General features: G+C 39.3%; 1 protein-coding gene across 1 annotated transcript in view; it reads right to left on the reverse strand.

The window, feature by feature from the left end:
• Positions 1-1665: 1665 nt before the first annotated feature.
• Positions 1666-20796, reverse strand: part of NISCH (nischarin) — a 31829-nt gene continuing 12698 nt past the window's right edge. Inside the window, exons 7-22 of the mRNA XM_010718279.3 lie at positions 19591-19686; positions 18833-18928; positions 18140-18292; positions 17269-17337; positions 16713-16898; positions 16386-16514; positions 15251-15364; positions 14333-14441; positions 10344-10465; positions 9501-9544; positions 7721-9019; positions 7140-7314; positions 5844-5997; positions 5140-5268; positions 4233-4394; positions 1666-3052 (exon numbers count right to left, since the gene is read on the reverse strand). Coding sequence (XP_010716581.1) covers positions 2424-3052; positions 4233-4394; positions 5140-5268; positions 5844-5997; positions 7140-7314; positions 7721-9019; positions 9501-9544; positions 10344-10465; positions 14333-14441; positions 15251-15364; positions 16386-16514; positions 16713-16898; positions 17269-17337; positions 18140-18292; positions 18833-18928; positions 19591-19686 — 3666 coding nt within the window. The 3' untranslated portion in view covers positions 1666-2423. The remainder of the gene's footprint in view (positions 3053-4232; positions 4395-5139; positions 5269-5843; positions 5998-7139; positions 7315-7720; positions 9020-9500; positions 9545-10343; positions 10466-14332; positions 14442-15250; positions 15365-16385; positions 16515-16712; positions 16899-17268; positions 17338-18139; positions 18293-18832; positions 18929-19590; positions 19687-20796) is intronic.

Here is a 20796-nt window from a genome sequence, read left to right on the forward strand (position 1 = left end):
GGGTGGATAGTGATAGGACAAGGGGGAATGGTGTTAAACTGAGACAGGGGAGGTTTAGTTGGATTTTAAGAGGAAGTTTTTCCCCCAGAGGGTGGTGAGGTACTGGAACAGGTTACCCAAGGAGGCTGTGGATGCCCCATCCCTGCAGGCATTCAAGGCCAGGCTGGATGTGGCTCTGAGCAGCCTGGTCTGCTGGTTGGCAACCCTGCACATAGCAGGGGGTTGGAACTGGATGAGCATTGTGGGCCTTTTCAAACCCAGGCCATTCTACGATTGTATGATCATCAAAAATCTCTGCTGAACACCTTGGAAGTGGTTGCAGTTCTTAGCGAGCTCCCATTGAACCAGACTGATGCATTAGTTCCACTAAAACACGGTCAAATATCCCACTGTTATATTTATATATTTTATTATAATGTTTGAAAGAAAAATATATCTAAAATTACCTTGTAACTTATATAACATAACCATTATATATCGTGTATGCAGCCCAGGACAACTCCTTTTCACTCAGTGCAGCCCAGGCAAGGCAGCAGGTTGGGTAGCCATACCATCAGCCACGTTGTACATCTGTTCATCTGGTACATTCTCAAGCACTTGCAATTAATACTGAGTTGCCAAAGATTCCTCTTGGGTGTTATCTAAAACAACTGTACCAACTGATTAAGAGTGTTAATTGAGAAATAATTAAGACCTGAGCTTAATTATTCCTTTTTTTTTTAATTGTAAAGCTTTTTCTACCTAATTACAGTTGAACTTAAGTATATATGTACACTTGGGATTTCAGGTAACAGACGACATACTTTAAGAGAGGAAAATATAGTTTATAGTAATCACACTCTACTGTAATCATTCAGCTCAGGCTAAGCCCAGGAGTGGCAGGGTTTCCTCTAATAAACAAAAAATAGCAGCAGATGAGCAATGGTCTGGTTATTATGGAACTCCACAGCATCCCACCATACAATTTTTGACTTTGGCTGCTTACTTTGTTATCATTCTTGCACTGACTCCAACATTCGTGCATCTGGACCCTGCAGAGCACAGCCAAACTCCCTATTATTAGGGAGAAATGCTCTATAGAATGATATAGATGGTCACAACTTTGGAGAAGGCTCTGAGGAATCTGTTTGAAGGTTGCCCTGGTTGAAGCTCCAGAGGTGTATTCCAACCTGGTTTTTTAAACAGTTTTAAACAGCATTAGCTGGTTGTGTACATATCAGAACAGTTCATCTCTTATTTCCTACAAATATAATATAATAAAGCAGTTAATTGAAGTCTCATTATATGAAGACAAACTCTGAGTAGGGACATTTTTCTTTTTTATTTTCTTATACTGTCATGGGAGGCTGAAACTTGCTGGGCATATAAACACCTCAAGTTAAGGACGACCACCAGTTTGGAAAGCAAATCCTTGCTATCTGATGGAACAGTGATAAAACCTGACGTTAATCCCTTTAAATTGTGTTCAGAGGCTGCAGATTCTGTTTCCACAACTCTGTTATTTGGCAACCATTACATACTTGCTACAGTATAATAAACTATTTTATTTTCCTTTGTCCCTTATTTCATCCTTTATAATGCACTCCAGGAACAAAATGCACCACTGAACTGTACATGTGGTATCCTGCAAACAAGATATACTTGAGTTAAGACAAGGCCAAGAGAAAACTGTCAAATTACACTTTATTTGTATTGACAAAATAGGCAAAAGAAAGACTGGGTGTTCAGAGATACAAACTCATTATTTGCTGACAAAATAGTTATATAGTCATGTTGGATATTTCCACTTTCAAGACTATATACTGAGTAGACTTTCACAGGCAATCCTTTCTCCTGTGCTAAATAAAAAGAACGTTCATGAAACTAACTCTGTATGGAAAAAGTGTCACCTGCTTGTGCTGGAGATTTTACTGCTAGGCTCATGATTGGCAGCAAATAATTACATTTGGCCTTAGAATGGAAAAAATACACAAAACAGAGGTCATTAAATAATAAGCATTAGCAGCATACCCAAAATACATCTTGTACAAATAACATCGCACTTGAACATACACAAGCATTTACCATTATTTACAATTAGAATTTGTATAGGATAGCAAGACTGATATATACAGAAAAATCAGCAGAAACCTTAACAGCCCTAGAAGACAGCATATCTAGTGTTGACTCCTTGATTTTTTCCATACAGTTTCCCAGGATGTCTCATGAATTTTGTCACTATGTACTACTGCATAAAAAATAGACTTTACAAAAAGTTCAACCTCCAGTTAACACTTCAGAATAGTCGTATGGACTATTAAATGCACTAGGAAGCGCAGGAGTCCAGTTCAGCTCCTTACTGAAGTGACAGAACTTGACAGGCGCTATTTTAAACACTGTGCTTCACTTGATAATAGACACTGAAATCACTTGGTGTGCAGTAATTACCCAGTGAGTTCCAAAGGCAGTTCCCTACCACACAATATCTCCCACTGTCTTGCAAGCAATGAAATTAACCTCTCTCGACTTTCTGCACTTGGAATGAAGACGTACCACTGGATCTCTCTGGTCCTGATGTCTTCTTGTTTAGCATTTCCCTTTGGGGCACTGTCAGCATCTCCAAAGTGATCCAGTGCTAAGTTCTGCATCAGATTCTGATTCTGAACATCATCAAACACAAATGTAAGGGCCTGCGGATACGTTTGGTAACCCATAAGTACTCTGTCCAAGTCCCGGATTCGTCTTCCATCTGCAAGCCGATACTTGTCTCTCTTTGGGGGCTCCTTAGCAAATTCAGGTAGTGGATAACAGATATAATCTTCATCAAAGAGGAACAAATCGGAGCTGGTTAGTATTAGTGTTTTAGGCTGAAGTGGACTAGTGTTTTGGGCAGATCCTTCAACGGGATTTACTTGAAATGCCAACACATAGAGAAGGATATGGAGAGACTGAAGATGAGTTAAATCATCCATCTTCTCTGCCACTAGAAAAGCAAGGTCCCCAATTTCCTCTTCATTTGGATAAATAAATTTTACTCTGCTAGAGTGAATCAGTTCATAATTCTCCATTTTTCCTGCAAGAATAATATGTTATAATAAAATTTAGTAATATACAATACTTTAAGTGAGTAAGGATAAGCAACAACTTTTGGCTGTTGGCTGCATCTGGCATTCAAGTTTACATTTACACATATGTAGTTTTACTTTAAAATACTGGAATCATTTTATTTGGATTGCAGGTATTTACTGGAGTCTGTCATGCATTACTTACCTACATCTCTCACCACAACTAGTTCAGGTGACAGTAGAAGAGACAGAAGGAAATAAAACTGAATTTGTTGTCATGCTATCCATCTTCCTACCAGCTGATTTCCTCTGCCTCCTCCTTACCACTCCCTAATTCCAAATTGACTGAAGGCATTACCATACCACTGGACACCAGTTTTCTACTTCTTCTAAGCAGAATTAAAAAAGAAAAAAGTGCTACTGCAAGATTTGCTTTTATATCCCTAATTAACGAGCACATTTGACTTCTTTGGTGTTGAGTTCTGGAGTGGCAGGAGGAAATACTGCAGTCCCTTACTCCCTTGAAGTCCCTTTCTTGAAGGAAAGCTGTCTGCTTTCTTCACATCAATCAGCTGGTGTAAGGAATGGTGTGACTGCTCCCATCAGACCTTGCACTTTTTGGATTCACACACCAAAAAGCAGTTACAATAACAATCATTCTTCAGGAAGCTGTCACTTTATTTTGTGACCTTAGGTCAGAATTCTGAGCAAAGAAGTTCCACCTTACATTGGAACCAAACTTAATGCTCCTTATAAAGGTCTGGTTTTTACTTCAGTATGTTGTTTCAGAATGACAGAATTACTTTATCTGACCAAACAAGGAAAACAGCTTTCAGACTGTATTCACTGTTCCTTGCTGACAGACTTCCAAGGCTTTTTTAGGTTGAAACATGCAGTGAGAGCTGAACTACTCCACTCTCCAAAATACTGCATAGGAAATGCACTTTTGCCTAGGCAAAAGAGGCAACCAAACTTTACACGTGCAAGACTGCTTATGTTTAGCAATTCTTTTCAGATAAGGCACATAAGATAACAATTAAGGTAAATGAGTTAAGAGTGAAGTATCAGGAACAAATAGGAATCAACTGACACATGCACTTCTCCTAGAGGCTTTTCATTGTTGCTCTTCTGAAGATGTTCTCAGCACAAAGCCTAAACAACCCCATCCATGTAGAAAAGACTACTCACCAGTGTTTTTACTCCCAAATTCAGAGTAGAAGTCTTTATCTATTGGTTCTGGTGAAGGTGTGCGTGCAAGCAATGACAGAACTGCCATAAGCTGCTGAATGAAGGCATGAGTGTTGTAACTGTCTCTCGTCAGGCAAGTGACTATGTGATCTGCAGACTGTCCTGAACAGAAGATCACAGAAGCCATTCAGACATTCACATGGGGAATTACCATAACCTCTTCACCAACATGCAACTATCTTTAAAAAACAAGAATATAAATTCTTTTGGCTTAAAATGATGTACACTTATGATTTAAGTCTTACCAGTGCTCTACAGGTTCATCCTTATGTTGTTGCATTTTAGGAAGGTAATTTTTTTTCCTCTAAGATCTTTCTCTTTGTATACTGGCCATACATAAGCTTACTTTAAAAAACATTTTCACAAGGTCTTAACAAAATTGGAAAGGTATTTCAGAACACAAATGTACGACTCACAGGAAGTGGGACTCTAGGATAAAGTAATACAGCCCTGAAAACATACCTGTGTCACTTCAACTAAAAATTAAGTTGGCATCATCACTCCTGGAAGCTTATCACCTTATTTTTCATCCAAAAAGTCAACCACCAACTGTGCATTCTGCAGTGTGGACAATATCCTGTAGTTTAATGCAAGCCAAAGCCTCAAAGCAACAAAAAAGTCCTCGGAATTCCTTTTAATCTGTCATTAAGTCAGGATAATTTAAGAGTTTTAAGATATTAAGATTCCTATGTTCCTAAACTACAGGATGTTGCAAGCCCAATCATACAGCATCAGATTAATTCCTTTTCAGAAAATGAAGTGAAAATAACACTTCCATCTCAAAGATAATAATCCATCTGAGGCAAGATATAGAAAAGGAAGAACTTAAAGCATAATACATACTCACCAGTAATTCTGAAGTATTGGTCAAACAGGCCAACATTTACTGACTGCAGATCATTCAGCTTTAGCACAAGGCAGCAAGAGAGGTGGAAAGAGTTATTTTCACATTCTGAGTTTTCTTGGTTCCAAAAATCTGTTGAATGTATGTTAAAGTCAAATGAAAAAGATTAATTTTACTTCTTTCCATGACTATAATTGTAATTTTCAGGAGAAAGAATATATCACATGTAAATAAGGAACGTAGAACAGCAGTTAATTTCCAAGCATCTAGTCTCTTAGTAAAGAGCATTTCTTGAAGAACTACACCAATTCAAGTCAGCAGATATCACCTATCAGTACAAGTAACACTTATGGAACCACTTCCATGAGTAAAATACATAGTAATCTTCATTATCCTTCATTTACTATTTTGCTTATGGACAGGTTCCTTAACTGCTCAGGTGATGCTGAAGACTATCAAATGACACCTGATAGAAGCCTGGGCACAGTGGCACAAAAGGGTTTGAGAAACAGCCATGACTCAAAACCTCTAAGCTGACTTTTTTTTTTTAAAGATGAAAGCCTCATGCAAGCACTTTTGCATAGGGCAGACTGAGCCACTCTTCCTCAGTCAGGAGCGTCAGCCAAATCTGGTGAAGTCCATACAAAGAGTGGACACAGATTAAGCTTGTAATCTCACTAGGGGACCAAAGTTAACAGCTGTCTTACCTGACTGATGCTCATCAGCATGATTGAAAGTATCATCCAACAGAAAGTAAATAGCCTTCGTTGAGAGAAGCACACAAGCCATCACTTCCACACTGGGAGTTTTGTAAAACAGAACTGAAGACCACATGAGATGCCTCAACTCTTCATTCTCCACCTAAGATGTAAATACATGACAAATAACTTGCACACTGATCTTTCAGACAGCTTCATCATCTCAGAGGTAGGTTTAGATGACTAGGAAAAGTGTTTCAAAATTTGAAATATCGCAATATGTTACAATCAGAGCACAAGTTTACCTCTACCTGCTAACTGAAGGTATGGTAGATACCTGCTGAGAATATCTTTGTTTTAGAGAGAAAATGGTTTCTGCCGTGGTCTAATTATTCCCCATTTCCTGGCAGAAAGAAAAGAAAAACATCTATCTAGTGCACAAGGGACTTTCTAAAAGAGACACTGAAGACAATTTTATAGATGAGTAGTGCTTCCTACACTTCAAGGCTACCAAGCTTTCACATGCTACTCAGTGCTTGAATATAAAGATCCTTAAGAGGGATGGAAGCACAGCTCATCACTGTGGCTCCTTTTCTAGCTATGCAGCTTCCATAGTAATCTAGCTCAATTACTTTTCTTCATCGACTCCTCATGGTGCAAAGACAAGCACACATAAAAACTGCCTGCTTTAAGAGATTGGGAAAGGAGGAAGGTGATTAAAAAGTGACTGTTGCTCAATAAGTTTTTCAATTGACATCTGTAGTAGCAATGTAGTTTTCTACTACTTCAAATACCAATTGTCAACAATTCCAGCCAACTAACGAATTTAGGTTAGAACCTATAAACTTTATTTCTGAATTACAGATCTACTCGTTTCTGGAGTGCTACAGCCATACAACATGCTGTGTTGTATTCACTTACATGTAATACTCCAAGTCAGCACATCAGTTTAGCTATGACTATCTCAAAATATAATTCCATTCTAGTGACTCTTCCATTTCATCACTTTAAAAGAAAAATGGGAACATTCTTGGAGTAATCATATTTTCAAGACATACACCAGAACATCCTCCTGCTGTGCACCACGCATCCTGAAGACAAAATATGCCTGCCTGCACAATTACTGCAGCAGTGAGAGTCAGTTGCACAAGTTTTTCATCAAAATACTTCCCAGTCTGGGATAACCTGAGCTTGATTAGAAAAGTGTTTGTTTGTTTTAAATCAAGTTTGTCATGTTAGTTTTTAAATATCTAATACTGAAAGGTCACAAAGCATATTTTTATATAGCCAGGCTAGGTGCAATACCTCTGCAATGTTGCCATGGAAGAATTCAACTAGGGCATTTCCTTTAAGCCCAGCCACATACTGCAGAGACACAGAAGCATGAAGGTGAACTGGAATCTGGTTTTCTTCTGTAATCTTCTGAATAAGAAATTCAGATGGATATAAAGATGACAGAGTCAGATGAGGCTTGTAAAAGCTAGGAGACAGACAAGATCCAGAAAACAAAATCAAAATTTAAGCAAATCTCCAGCTCTTTCACTATCTAACAACTATGAACAGACAACTTCTATTCTTAGTAGTTCACTCTAAATGAAATATCTTGAGCATTGCTGTCTATTCTGTCACATCATCAGCCTGCAAACACATGAAATAAGAAGTCTCCTTCCATTAGAAAATACATTTTAAGCTGCAACCATAAAACAACAAGGAAACTGTACCTGGACAAGATCAAGTCCAGGATGACCATTCACGCATAAAGACCAGCAGAATGAAAATGTACTTCATCAGTTCTACAGGCCAAAAACAACTACAATGACAACTGCAAACTGGCTAGGCCACATCACTTCGAGATTGTGCAACAAACCTTTCACAGGAAGTGTTACCTTGCTGACTGACCATGTCTGTTTGACTCCAAGGCGTGATTTATTGCAGCATCTGATTTGTTTGAAGCTTTGAAGATAATAATAGTCTTAACATTCTTCAGAAGTGTCCTTAGAAGGCTGTAGACTTTTAAGAAGTGGAATTTCTCATGAGGTAGAACAAACACTGCTGTAACAAATCTGTATCCAATAAGCAACTCCAGCACATGCCCATCTAAAAACGAACCTTTCTGCTGGATGGACCCATGACTTGGATGCAGCACAACTGATGCTAATGGAATACTGTTCAGTTTAAGAACACTTCTCAAGTCTCCGGTGGCTATCAATTTACTTGGCAGTACACTGAAATCCACCTTTATTATGTACAAATGCTGTGGTGTTAGAAACAGCCAGCAGGGATGGAACACACAGGGACATTGGTCAGAAGATTTATGCACTGAAGAATAAAGTGTGGAACACAAATCATTTTTTGACCACGTTTTGTTACTGCCAGCTGACTCTGGTTGATGCAAGGTTTTATTCCCATAAACAAGGTAGGTTGGAAAACAGCCTTTTATCTCCACATCCTCTGATGAAATGCAATTCAATTCCATAAGCTGACCAAGAAACTCTTGGAGGTTTGCACTTCCACAGTATGTTGTGGAGATTGGTAACACTGATGTGCAGTGTTGAGAATGACACGTGTGCAAACAGGAATAAAAGTCTTGAAGGTTCTGGGAGTCTGAAACAACAAACAAGCAGTTATCACTGTTCTTCAGCTTCAGCGTTAAGCAGATTTCTGGCATGAGGAAACCAAACTCTGTTAGGTCAGCATATGGAAAACACAGTATTAATTTCAAAGCTGAAGGGATATGCTGGCAGCTTCCCCTCAGTTCCTGAGGAGGAATCTCAAACACAGCTAGAAGATCATCCGTCAAAGCTAAACAGGAAGCAAACTGCCTGACTTCTTTATAAATATGAATAGAAAAACTCCAGAGAATTTTGACTACGTTGATGCTCTTCACTGCTGTGTTGTCAGCTGACTGAGTCTGTGAAGCACTGAACTCAAAAGTCTGATCTCCTTCATGAAGTCCCATTTCAAAATACCCATCTTCTTTGTCTGTGGTTCTGGAACTGGCTGGAAGGCTTCCTTTATTCTCTATAAAGGAGGGGGGCGTTCTCTGCACAGTCTGTGCTATCAAGGCAGAAAGGTGCTGGGTAAAATCCTGGTTTGTGGCAGTGTATGACATGCAATTAAAAGGCAAGATGACAGTGTTACAGGGGTCAGGCACTGTACAGCGTTCTTCCTCTGAATGATCCAAACTTCAAAAGAGACAACACGTCACAGTAAGTACAAACATGAGCTTAAACCAGTTATGGCTATCTACAATTGATGGTGCTGCTTGTCAGAGCTCTGAGGTTTACTCTTGTTACTAAAGTCAGCATATTTTAGAACATCCTTGTAAAGCATACAGCCACTGGTTTTAAAGGCTTGTAACGTGCAATCTGACAGACAGAATTTGACTAAAGTTTTCATTCATCCTCCATTTCCCACCTCCAATAAGTATAACCTACAAGTTAAAGCAGTTTACAATAGAGCTATTGCTGTTTTTTCCAACTCCCAAATCCATTTCAGGGCTTAAAGGCTAAGAACCACTATACACACAAAATCACTTTTGGTTCAAAAAAACAGATGCAGCATACAGTGAAAGACAGTTCTGCCATGAAAGCCGTATTTTAAAAATTGCATAGTTGTTACCAAAAAGCTAAGGAGGATTGAAAACAGAACTTATATATAGCTTACCACATATTACTACCTCTTCCATACTCCAATAGAGAGACAGGTGCCTGTGGAGAGGAAGAAAACATCAGGAACCTACCAACTACTTATGGCTGCTGCCAGACTGCAGCAGGCATGAAAAGCAAAGTTAATGATATGACTGTTTATGAGTGTGGATAGTGATAGGACAAGGGGGAATGGTGTTAAACTGAGACCGGGGAGGTTTAGGTTGGATACTGGGAGGAATTTTTTCACCCAGAGGGTGGTGAGGCACTGGAACAGGTTGCCCAAGAAGGCTGTGGATGCCCCATCCCTGCAGGCATTCAAGGCCAGGCTGGACGTGGCCTGGGCTGCTGGTTGGCGACCTGCACATAGCAGGGGGTTGGAACTGGATGAGCATTGTGCTCCTTTTCAATGCAGGCCATTCTGTGATTCTGTGTTAGGTTCCAGCTTTTTAGAACTAGCAAATTCACTGTGAAGTCCTGATTGTCATAGTCATGGGCAGCTGAGCTCTGCTCTGAGGATCCTAGAACGCTACCTCCTCTAATTTAATTTGGACGTTCTATTAAGGTAGAAAAAGAACAGATTCTGCTGCTGATTTTAGAATGGATCCAAACTGTGGCCCATAGGTATTATTTCAGCACACTACAAATCCAAAGCTTCTGAACTACTACAAAGCGAGGCAGAAGATAAAGGAACTTGACAAAGACCAACCACAGTGGTGGCAAAAGGAGGACACTCCCAGGGTCTTGCCCTGCCTCATTCCCTGAAGGGGAATCAAGATAGCTGTGCTACAGATTACTTTGATAAAAGAAGTTTACTATCAGAAAAGACTTAAAATATCATCAAGTAAAAAACTGCAATTACCTGATTTTTACATCTTGAATCTGGTATTTCAGAGCATCTCTGGGGAACTGTATGGTCTGTAGGAGTCGATGCATCGAATTGCAATGAACTGCTTGCTAGGACTGTTTCTTCACAAACTATTTCTGGAACAAATACAAATTGCTCTTAAAACTACTGCAGTAAAACCAAAACTAAAGCCCAACATTATCTGTCAAATAAGTGGAATAAAAATTGCACAATTATCATAATTTATCATAAACTATAAATTATTAAAGCTAAATGACATCTTCACATAATAGTCAGGACAGAAGAAAATAGAATTTTATCTGAACTACAGGACTATCTTTAAATGCAAAGCTGTGCTAAAGACTGCTAACAATTTAAAGCTCGACATCTGTGCCTGAGAAGATCATGGAACAGATCCTCCTGGAAGACACGTTAAGGCACATGAGTGATGAGCATGTGATCCCAGACAGCCAGCATGGTTTCACCAAGGGAAGGCTGTGCCTGACCATTCTGGTGGTGTTCAGTGATGGAGCAACAAAAGGCAGGCAACTGATGTCATCTATCTGGTCTCGTGCAAGGCCTCTGACATACTTCCCCATCACATCGTCATCTCTAACTTGGAGAGACGTGAATTTGAAGGGTGGAGGACTTGGTGGGTAAGGAAGGTTGTAGACAGAGGGTTGTGGTCAAGGTCTCTACATCTAGGAGGCCTGTAACAAGCAGTGGCCCCTAGGAGTTCCTCTTGGTGCCAGTACTCTTTAACACCTTTATCAACAACAGATGATGGGATTAAGTGCACTCTCAGCAAGTTTGCTGATGATACCCAGCTGAGCAGTGCAGTTGAGACAGCAGAAGGAACGGATGCCATCCAGAGGGACCTTGATCAACTCAGAAGTTGGACCCTTATGAACTTTGAGATTCAGCAAAGCAACATGCAAAGTCTTGCACTTGGGTTGAGCTAATCCCAGATATGTATACCAACTATGAGAAAACTCTAGTAGCCCTGCTGAGAAGGACTTAGGAGTCCTAGTCAGTGAAAAACAAACGTGAGCCAGCAGTGCGTGCTTGCAGCTCAGAAGGCCAATGTTATCCTGGCTTCCATCAGAAGAGGGGTGGCCAGCAGGGTGACAGAGGTGATTGTTCACCTCTACTCTGCACTTGTGAGGCCAACACAGGAAAGATGTGGAGCTTTTGGAGAGGGTCCAGAGGAGAGCCACAAAGATGCTCAGAGGGCTGGAGCATCTCTCCTACGAAGACAGGCTGAGGGAGCTGGACTTGTTCAGTCTGGAGAAGAGAAGGCCGCAAGGAGACCTCATTGCAGCCTTCCAATATTTAAGGGGAGTTTAGAAACACAAGGGAAATCAACTTTGTATGGGTAGATAGTGACTGGACAAGGGGGAATGGTTTTAAACAAAAGATTAGATGTCAGGGCCAAGTTTTTATTGAGAGAGTGGTGAGGCGCTGGAACAGGCGGCCCAGAGAGGTTGTAGATGTCCAAACCATGGAGATGTTTACAGGCAGGTTGGATGGGGCCCTGGTTAGCTTGGTCTAATATCTGATCTAGCAGCTGGCAACTCTGCCTGCGGCAGGGGGTTGGAACTTGATCTTTGAGGTCCCCTCCAACCCAAGCTATTACCTGATTCTATGATCAGGTGTAACAACTCTTACAATTACTTAGTTGTAACAGAAATAGTTCTGTCAAAAGCAACCCATAGTTTTCACAAACAATTGCTCTGCTTGCAAAAACTGCAGCAAAGCATTTCTAGGCAACATTTCTGAAAGCTTCAAGTGCTGTAGCATCAATAGCATCTGTATTAATCCTTCAGAACATTAACCACATTCCAAGGGCTTCAAAACTTATTGCACCACCCTACTCAGAACCTTTCTGAGGGGTTCAAAGCTGATTATCAGTAAAGCTTTATTGTTAGTGGATATAAAGGAACATCTGGCATTTTTGCTTGCAATCCTTGCAGTACTACTGAAGCAACATGGAGAATAACTTTTCAGTATTACCAGTGAGCCAACCAGCTCAAGAACTCAAATGAGCAAATAAAACCAGCAGAATTAGAGTTGATTTGTGTTTCTAGACTGAGCGTCCTGCATGCATCTTTCTGGATTGATGGCAAGATTTAGCAGACTGTAACAAACTTTTTTCATATAGGAAGTACAGAACATATTTATTACTTGAACGAAGCATTGCCTCAGCAAAAAGGAAATTCAAATTGACAGGAAAAGCAGAGCATTACTTTTTTGTTTTCTATTCCCTATATAAATATTTTATCTTTTTCCACAAGCCATTTGTCAGGGACATTTAATTTGAATTATATTTTACAGAAACAGATGGTGTCTAAAGAAAACTGCAGAGAAAACAATTCATAGAAATAGTATATCAGGAAAGGAAATCATTCATGATTTAAAGTCTAACAGTTAAACTAATTGATTAGCACATTTCAGAATTTTTAAACCGATCTCTCAAAGTCACAGTTTTAAAAGCCCCCCTTAATAGCTAAATATGTAGAAAATAATAAATCTGTATTGTTAGAGTTGAAAAATAACCTGTCCTAGTCCTGATTTATTTTCCCACCACTTACAGCAGCCTTCCAAGATTTTACTAAAGGAGCCTCATGAAGAGGACTGTAGTTAGAAAAAATCCAAAAAAGACACATTAAATCTTATACAAATCTTTCTGTGAAAAATCTGAAAAAGGAAGATGTTTCTCCCCATCTGTACACTCATTTTCTCTTAAGCATCTGCTGTCATAGAAAAGGACAATTGAGCAATAATTCTGAAACCATCACAGTTGTTGCTAGTGTATGCTTACAGTTAGCCCTGTATAAAACAGCAGGTCATTACACAGGCAAACTGTCTCATTCCTGCAGCTTAAATGCTTAATACATCAAAGCAAGCATGGAATAGTTCAGTTGGAAAGGACCTTCACAAATCTTGCCCAACTGCAACTGACTTCAAGTTATCCTTAAGTACTTCCCACACACATTTTGGAAAAACTATCAGTATTTTGTCTGCAAATGAAAAATTACCAAGAATAGTTACAGAGGCAAATGAAGTGCAGAAGTAGCAACTAAATCTGCATCTGTTTTAAGTTATTTGTCCTTAAATCAAATGCTGTAAAAAAGAAAAGTATTTGTAGAGTAAACTAAGAAAGCTCTCCTGACTGCAGAAGTCACAGCAACTGATTTCCTCCACACCCCTCCCCCAACCAAGCTGTTCAGGCATGTTTCTCTTACATTCACCAAGCCATTTGCTTTCTGGAGAAAGTAAGCTTTCTTTGAGACATTTACTCTGAATATACACCCATCTCTTCAGGATAAGTCTTCTCCCAGTATTCATTTTGTACTGGGCTTTAAAAGCCCCCCAAAATCTTCCCAGTAAGTCACAGTCTTCTGCCAAAGACAAGAGACCATTCTTTTAAGTTCCCAGTGCAAAAGGAATCTCTTTTCAAAAGAGATAGCAAAAGTAATTTTTAGGTAAGGTGAGCAGGTGCTGAAGCACTACAGAAGTGCTGAAATCACAGGCTCAGCCTGAACCACTGCTCCCACAGCAGCCTTTTCTCTACTTTTTCCTTTTTTGTCTTCCCTCAAGTTGATTGATGAAATGCAGCTCCTTGGGAGAAAAAAATATTCTTTCAACTGTCATTTTGCAGACCAAGCTGAGATAAGCAATTTCAGAACATGCTTACACATGTCAGCTCTTCATTAAGAAAATAGGACATATCTGACCTGCAAAAAAGATATCCACTGATTTCTTTATGATGACACAGTAAAACATCCTGAACCCAAACTTCCAGGACAGGTGAACAGCACCGCAGCAAACAGGTTGACTTTACTGACTCACATGCAACTTCCAACTTCTAAACCAACACTACCAAGCTTTTCTCCTTCATTTTAAGCCCTATATCCATGCATGTAATATTCATGTATATCAATGCAGCTTAAAAAAGCAGAACCAAGAGGCTCAGCCCAGCAGCACGATACATACATGATTACCTTGGCTGGAGCTGACAGGACGAGGCAGAGAGGGAGAGGAAGGACGAACAGTAAGGGAAGAACAGTTTGATTTGGAACTGGCAGCAGTGAGCCTGAAGTCCTCACTGATCTAATAAAGAAAGTATGCAGTGATTAAAGAAAAACTGAAAAAACTATACAGGACACACTAGAACTGGAACTAAAGTAAGTCTACACAAGCTTATCCAATTTTAGCAAAAGCAAGCCAGTGTCAGCTTTTTGTGACCTTCTGTCACATCCAATGAAGTTTGTTATTCACATTCTTAGTGGAATTCCACTAAGAATTCAGTTTGAACAGTAATTTTCAACACTGTATTTCCTGACGAAATCAACAACAAGTTTTACAAACCATAAAGGAATAAAAATGGGAATTCTACTGCAAGGACAGAGTATGTGCTGTTGTAATACCAAAACAAGATTGACTAGCTACACAGCACACGTGTGAGAAAGTAAACAGGATTCAGGTTCTTGATTCTTTTCCACCTCTAAGCATCCACAAGAACATCGGAGAATGTCATTTTAGTACCCATCAGCAAAAGCAGTGAAATTACACCTTTGCAATATCTCTATTTGTCTGAATGTAAAATCAACTTACGGCCAACTGCACATTCACTGCAAACACTATTAAGCCATCCTATCTTTTCCTCCCACTTCCTCTCTCCCAGATCAACATAAAAAGGAAGGTCACAATTCCTGAAGTTACACTGAAAACTAAGAGGCAACATCACAAGTTCATAACAACATTAAAGCACAAAGCAAAGAAAGTAAAAACTCAAAAGCTGCAGGAAACTTGAATGAATTCCCCTCAGACCTAATTTGTAGAAGTCTTTGTAAGTTTAAAGCATGTCCTAAGCTAAGCAGCACATTTCATTTGCTCCTCTCAGCACTGCTCAAACTCACCTTTTTATCAGAGTTGCTCAGTTTGTACTTCACCTCCTTTGATTTTTGTATAGCTTTTAGAACTTCAACAGTGTCTAGTTCCTTCTCTGTAGTAACAACATTATCCAAACAAACCTGGAAAAAATGAAAAATGTCTAAAATACTGAAAAACAAAGCAGCACTACAATTTGGTTTAATATAAAAAGATATCTCAGCCTAATACAAACTATGTGCATCTTAGTAAACATTAGATGCAAAAAAAATTATCACATTTGACCTTGCTCCAAGCTGATTTGAATTTAATGTAGACTCAAATGGTTAAGCTTACTCAGTACCCTTTTAGCACAGCTGTTTCAATACTAACATAATGGTTATTAATCCACTGAAGACAATAAAGATCCATTCAGATCCAGGAGTGAGGAGTGGAGTAGAATAACATCAGCATTCTTTTGTCCTCTGAAGACCTTTTCGAATTCACACTAAAAATCCATTGGATTTTAGACTCAGAATCACACAATGGCTTGAGTTGGAGGAGACCTTAATGGGATGTGACACTTATAGACTTGGTTTAGCAGGCATTGCACTACTGGGTTGACATCTGGACTTGATGATCCCAGGGGTCTTTTTCAACCTTAACAATTCGATGATTACCTACTTCCAACCCCCCTGCCATCAGCTGGTTGCCACCCACCAGCTCAGGCTACCCAGAGCACCACTCAGCATGGCCTCAAACACCTCCAGGGATGGAGCACCCATAGCTTTGGGCAGCGGTACCAGGGCCTCTGAGTAAAGAATTTCCAACTAACATCTTAGCGAAGTCTCCTCTCTTTTATTTTAAAACCATTCTTCCTTGTTCTTGCCAATATCAGGCCATACACAAAAGTCAGGCTCCCCCCCTCTGTATAAGCTCCTAATTAGCACTGGAAGGCTGCAATGAGGTCTCCCCAGAGCCTTCTCTTCTCCAAGCTGAACACTCCCCAGCTCCCTTGTAGGAGAAGCACTCCAGCCATCTGATCATCTCCATGGTCCTCCTCTGGACCCTCTCCAACAGCTCCATTTCTTTCTTCTGCTGGGGTAACACTCACACTGCTTTACTTACCACGCTTTAAAAAAGCTTCTTCAGGCACCAGCTTCAAAGAAAGAAGCTGTGGCTTACCTCTGAGGCTCTGTCTCCAAACTGAGCAAGTACTTTGGTCCGGTAATCAGGGATGATGCTCAATGGATTGCTGGATAAGACCACCTTCTCTAAGCATGGGAGGCTTCCTATATTTTTAACTTCATCAATCTGAAAGTTTATAAATAAATTAACAAGTCAGATAAATGAAAATCAGCATGCTCACTGAGCGTTTCTTGCCCAAGTTACAACTCATGATAGCAGGCAAAAAATAATTACAGTTGGATTTATTTGCAGTTTTTCCCACTAAAAGATACTGTTTGCGTTCCAAACTACAATTCAGTTTCGTACTGAAAACTCAACAGTTACCTGTTCTATTTTGTTGCTGCTGAGATCCAAGTTGACTAACGAGTAAAGTTTGTTAAGACCATACAGACTTTCCAGCTGATTTCCTGCTAAATTCAGAGTTTTGATGTTTCCTAGTTTTGTGTGAACACCTTCCAGTGATGCAAGTTTGTTGTAGGATAAGTCCAGATGAACGAGGTTATAAAGATGCTACAAAAACAAAGAACATCCATCACACACAATACATTAAAGTTCAACAGTATCAGAAACACCATTACAGCTTGCTCACTTCTTGTCCAACAGTATTTTTCACACTGGACATAGGGTTAAGCCTGTCAAATGGAAATTCCCTCAACTGCTCTTAAACTGACCCAGAGATACAGCTGCAATGAATACAAATATGTCAGTATTGGCAAAGAAATTAAATCATACAGTGCATTGTAAGGATATTGGGATATTACAAGGGATAAGCAACTTGGGCTTAAACAATTTTTCATAAGAAAATGAGCAACAGAACTCTGAAGTATTTGTTCTCTAAGCAGTCTGAAAAGAAAAACTGACCTTCAAAAGCATCGCTTACCTGTAAGTTTTCTACGAGTGACACTCCATTGTGACTCAAATCCAGGAATTCAATCTTTGGAATTAATTTCTAGAGGATGAAAAAAATGCCTGTGGTGAAACATTTTAGCTCATAAATCAGACCAGATTTGTTTCATTAGCTGATGGGAAGGAAAAGGTAAAGAAAACTATCAATCTGTGCACAGTTCCTAAGGATTTGCCTCAAAAAAAAAAAGCAATGGTTATGACAGTGCAGCAGAAGAAATGAAAATGGCTCTTACAGAAAACAGTATCACAAAAAATTCTGAACAAGAGAACTGCACTGCTAGTATGTGATCTATAGCTTACAGAAGTAATTATTTCCTTCTTCACAGGAATAGCAAAAGTTAAAAAAAACAACCTACGTTCATATTTGACACATTCTTGTGATGAAAGCCAATCTTTTTTTTCTCCTTAAGAGCTGAATTATCAAACATAAAACTAAGAGACTGTCAAAAATACTGAATCCAGTTTCCATGCTCTTCATACTGTTTTGATGGCAAAAAGGCTACCACCAGACCACAAGTTTAAACATAGGAAGTTTCTGCCCTGATAACACTCTGAAGTTGAACCTAACAGGAGTTTTGTTTTAAAAAGAAAAAAGAACATGCTTCAAGAAGTCAGCATTCATGAAAGCATTACTTACTGCACACAATGACAAACTTTTCTCCCACAGCAAAGAAAATATCAAGGTAGTCAAAGAAAAATTATCCTAAGTATTAATGAGGGCAGCTAACCAACATTTAAAAAAAAAGTGCAACTGAAAAAAAGAGATATAAAGCAAATGCAAAATCCTTGCTACTGAAATGTGCCTCAGAAGACCAGATATACTTTAAAAATAAAAAATTTCTTACCACTGAATCATCAATTTGAGAGATGTTATTGTGACTCATATCCAAAGTTGTTAAATTTCTCCAAGTTGGAATAACTGCTGTCACTGGACAGCTTGCTGATGCACCCTCTGGCTCCCACTGATCAAACTCTGAAGCCTCAGGCACCAGGATTTCCTATTTGAGATGAGCATAGTAAAATGTTATGTCTTCAGTGAGAGCAATCCACTTTGACAGTCGTCCAAGCATTCTGTAAGGAAAGCTTCTAAACTTCATTCATCTAGACTAAAGCTGTTGGTCTTAACAAGTGAGCTAGCTGGGTCAGGAATTTTTAGATCTACAGGAATACCAATATTAGCAGCCAATCAAACTGGAGAATATGAAACAACATAAGGATGGAAAGTTATGCTAAATATATATCCCTTACCAAACCAAAGCACAGAGAAAAGAAGAGGTAAAAATTCAGTTCTACATGAACATTCCAATAAAGACATCACAAATGTTCCTCTAGAGGACACATGTACACAACTCTTCCACGTGCTAAAAAAAGTTGAGATACAGAAAGATTAGCAAATCCTTTCAAGATCAATGGTTGTAAAAACAGTCTGTGCAAGCAACACAGAAAAGTACATGCTCTCCAAGTGGATGTTTCCACAATACAAATGTTATTTTGGCATGTGCTTTAAACATGCACCAGAAAGAGGAACTCACTCCTACCTTCATCGATGTTGCTGAAAATCGAACACTCATTGTGGCTAGAGTGTGCTTCGAAGAAGTCAGCCCTCTGATAAGCTTTCCTCCACAATGATTTATCTGTTTTAGAAGGAAATTTTAATTTGTACAAAATCATAAATGCTAGAACAAGAAAATACATGGAAGAAGGAGCAAGAAGCCTCAGTATCATGTTCTCCACTCTGTTACCCGTACCAGACCAGAAATAGCAGTACAAATGAGACGCCATAAAAGGGTACAAAGTAGGTTATTCTTTCTCTAGAAAGATTTGAAGTGGTGAGGAAAATATTTCAGAAGATATTCACTAAACTGAAACTTCATTTGCAGTAAAAGTACACCACTGAAAACACTCTAAACATTGAGCAAGAAGCACTATATCCCAAATTCTACTTTTACAAATTGAATGTCAGGATATTTTCACACATTTGGTGGTTTACAAATAAAAAACACTGTAATAACAGATCACCTTACAATACAGCTGTAAGATATTCAAAACAATGAAAAGCAGCTCTATCTAGGTATATATTGGAAATCTCATTCTTTTTGAATACACAGTCCAAGGTAGTCTTGGCATCCCTATTTCCAAGAGTTGTTAAAAAAATAGTCTCTAAAGAAAGGTTCCATCTGAAGATCGCACTCTCCATTTCTAGCACCAAGTCTAAGGATACAGTTATCAGTGTTAAGACATACGCAGCAGAGCTTGGATTCAGGGCCTGTATAAGCAAGCAGTACCTCAGTCATACCTCTATTTGATGAAGTGATTTAAAAATAGATAGATCAAATGGCAAGAGATGCTCCTGTATGTTGCTGGTTCCAAAAGGTCCTCCTGTTCCAGTGACCTGGTTATCAACATTTAAGAACAGAGTTTTAGGGACACATAGGATAATACAACTCATCACAACACATTTCAGAACTGCCACCTTGTGTTTGTATTTTGTAGCACACTGAGCACGGGGAAAAAAGAGACACCATTGGCAAGACAAACCAAGGCTTCAGTGCTGAGCTGAACACAGCAAAGCCACATCCTCTGAAAAGAACTTCTCTCAAACACCTGTTTCTTTTAAGGCAGAACTGCCTTCCATTCCAGTACAAAGGGAAAAGTTCAGAGCACTGACAATACAGGTTTGGAGAAAACACAGCACTCCACTGATGCACATCTAATAAAATTGCATCTAAAAATTTCCATGTGCCCATTGGAGTCTGGCCTCTGGAGAACACTAGCAGCACAAAAAAAGAAGGGCTGTTTCCTTAATGTATTGTGTGAATACAATTTGGGGAGAAATCTTCAAGGTTTTCTCTGGTCCAATCTGAGCCACGCAAGCTCTGAAAGAACTCTCAAATGTTCACAAAGGTCAGAAATGCTGAAGATGGCAATTTTTCTAACAGTGCTGTTCTCCAGCCAGTGAATCCTCAGTTCTGAGAATTCTGTGCAATCAGAGAATGGCAAAGGCAGCTGAAGAGCAACAGGAAAAGCTGTAGAAGTGTGGTTTTGCAGCTTGTTAGGTTTCCAGTGAAGCTTTCTCTGCTTGTTACTCAGGGAAATCCTTTCCACAGGTGTTTTTACTACTTGTTAAGTGCTATCTGTTCTGAGGCTATCTTACATTTATTCTGACATGCATTTTAGCTAGAGCTTCAAGGTCAATTTCAACTACGAAAGTGAGGGCTTGTGTTGGGCATTTTTTTTTTTCAGATAGTCAAAAATAAAGACAAGAAAAAGGACAGAATTTATATTCATACAAGCATACATACATACACACGTGTGTGTTCCTACAGATACAGTCAAAGAATATAAGGCTGAGAAAGTAATACTTATCCACACAGTCCTACCAGCACCCACATTTTGTGAGCATGACCCTACAGAGAGAGCTGCTGAAAAGAGCACATCACACAGCAAATCAGCATTTTTGTTAGAGAACTACACACGTATTTCAAATTGGCAGAACAAGCGT

The sequence above is a fragment of the Meleagris gallopavo genome, chromosome 14 (genome assembly GCF_000146605.3).
Source record: "Meleagris gallopavo isolate NT-WF06-2002-E0010 breed Aviagen turkey brand Nicholas breeding stock chromosome 14, Turkey_5.1, whole genome shotgun sequence".
NCBI classification, from domain to species: Eukaryota; Metazoa; Chordata; class Aves; order Galliformes; family Phasianidae; genus Meleagris; species Meleagris gallopavo.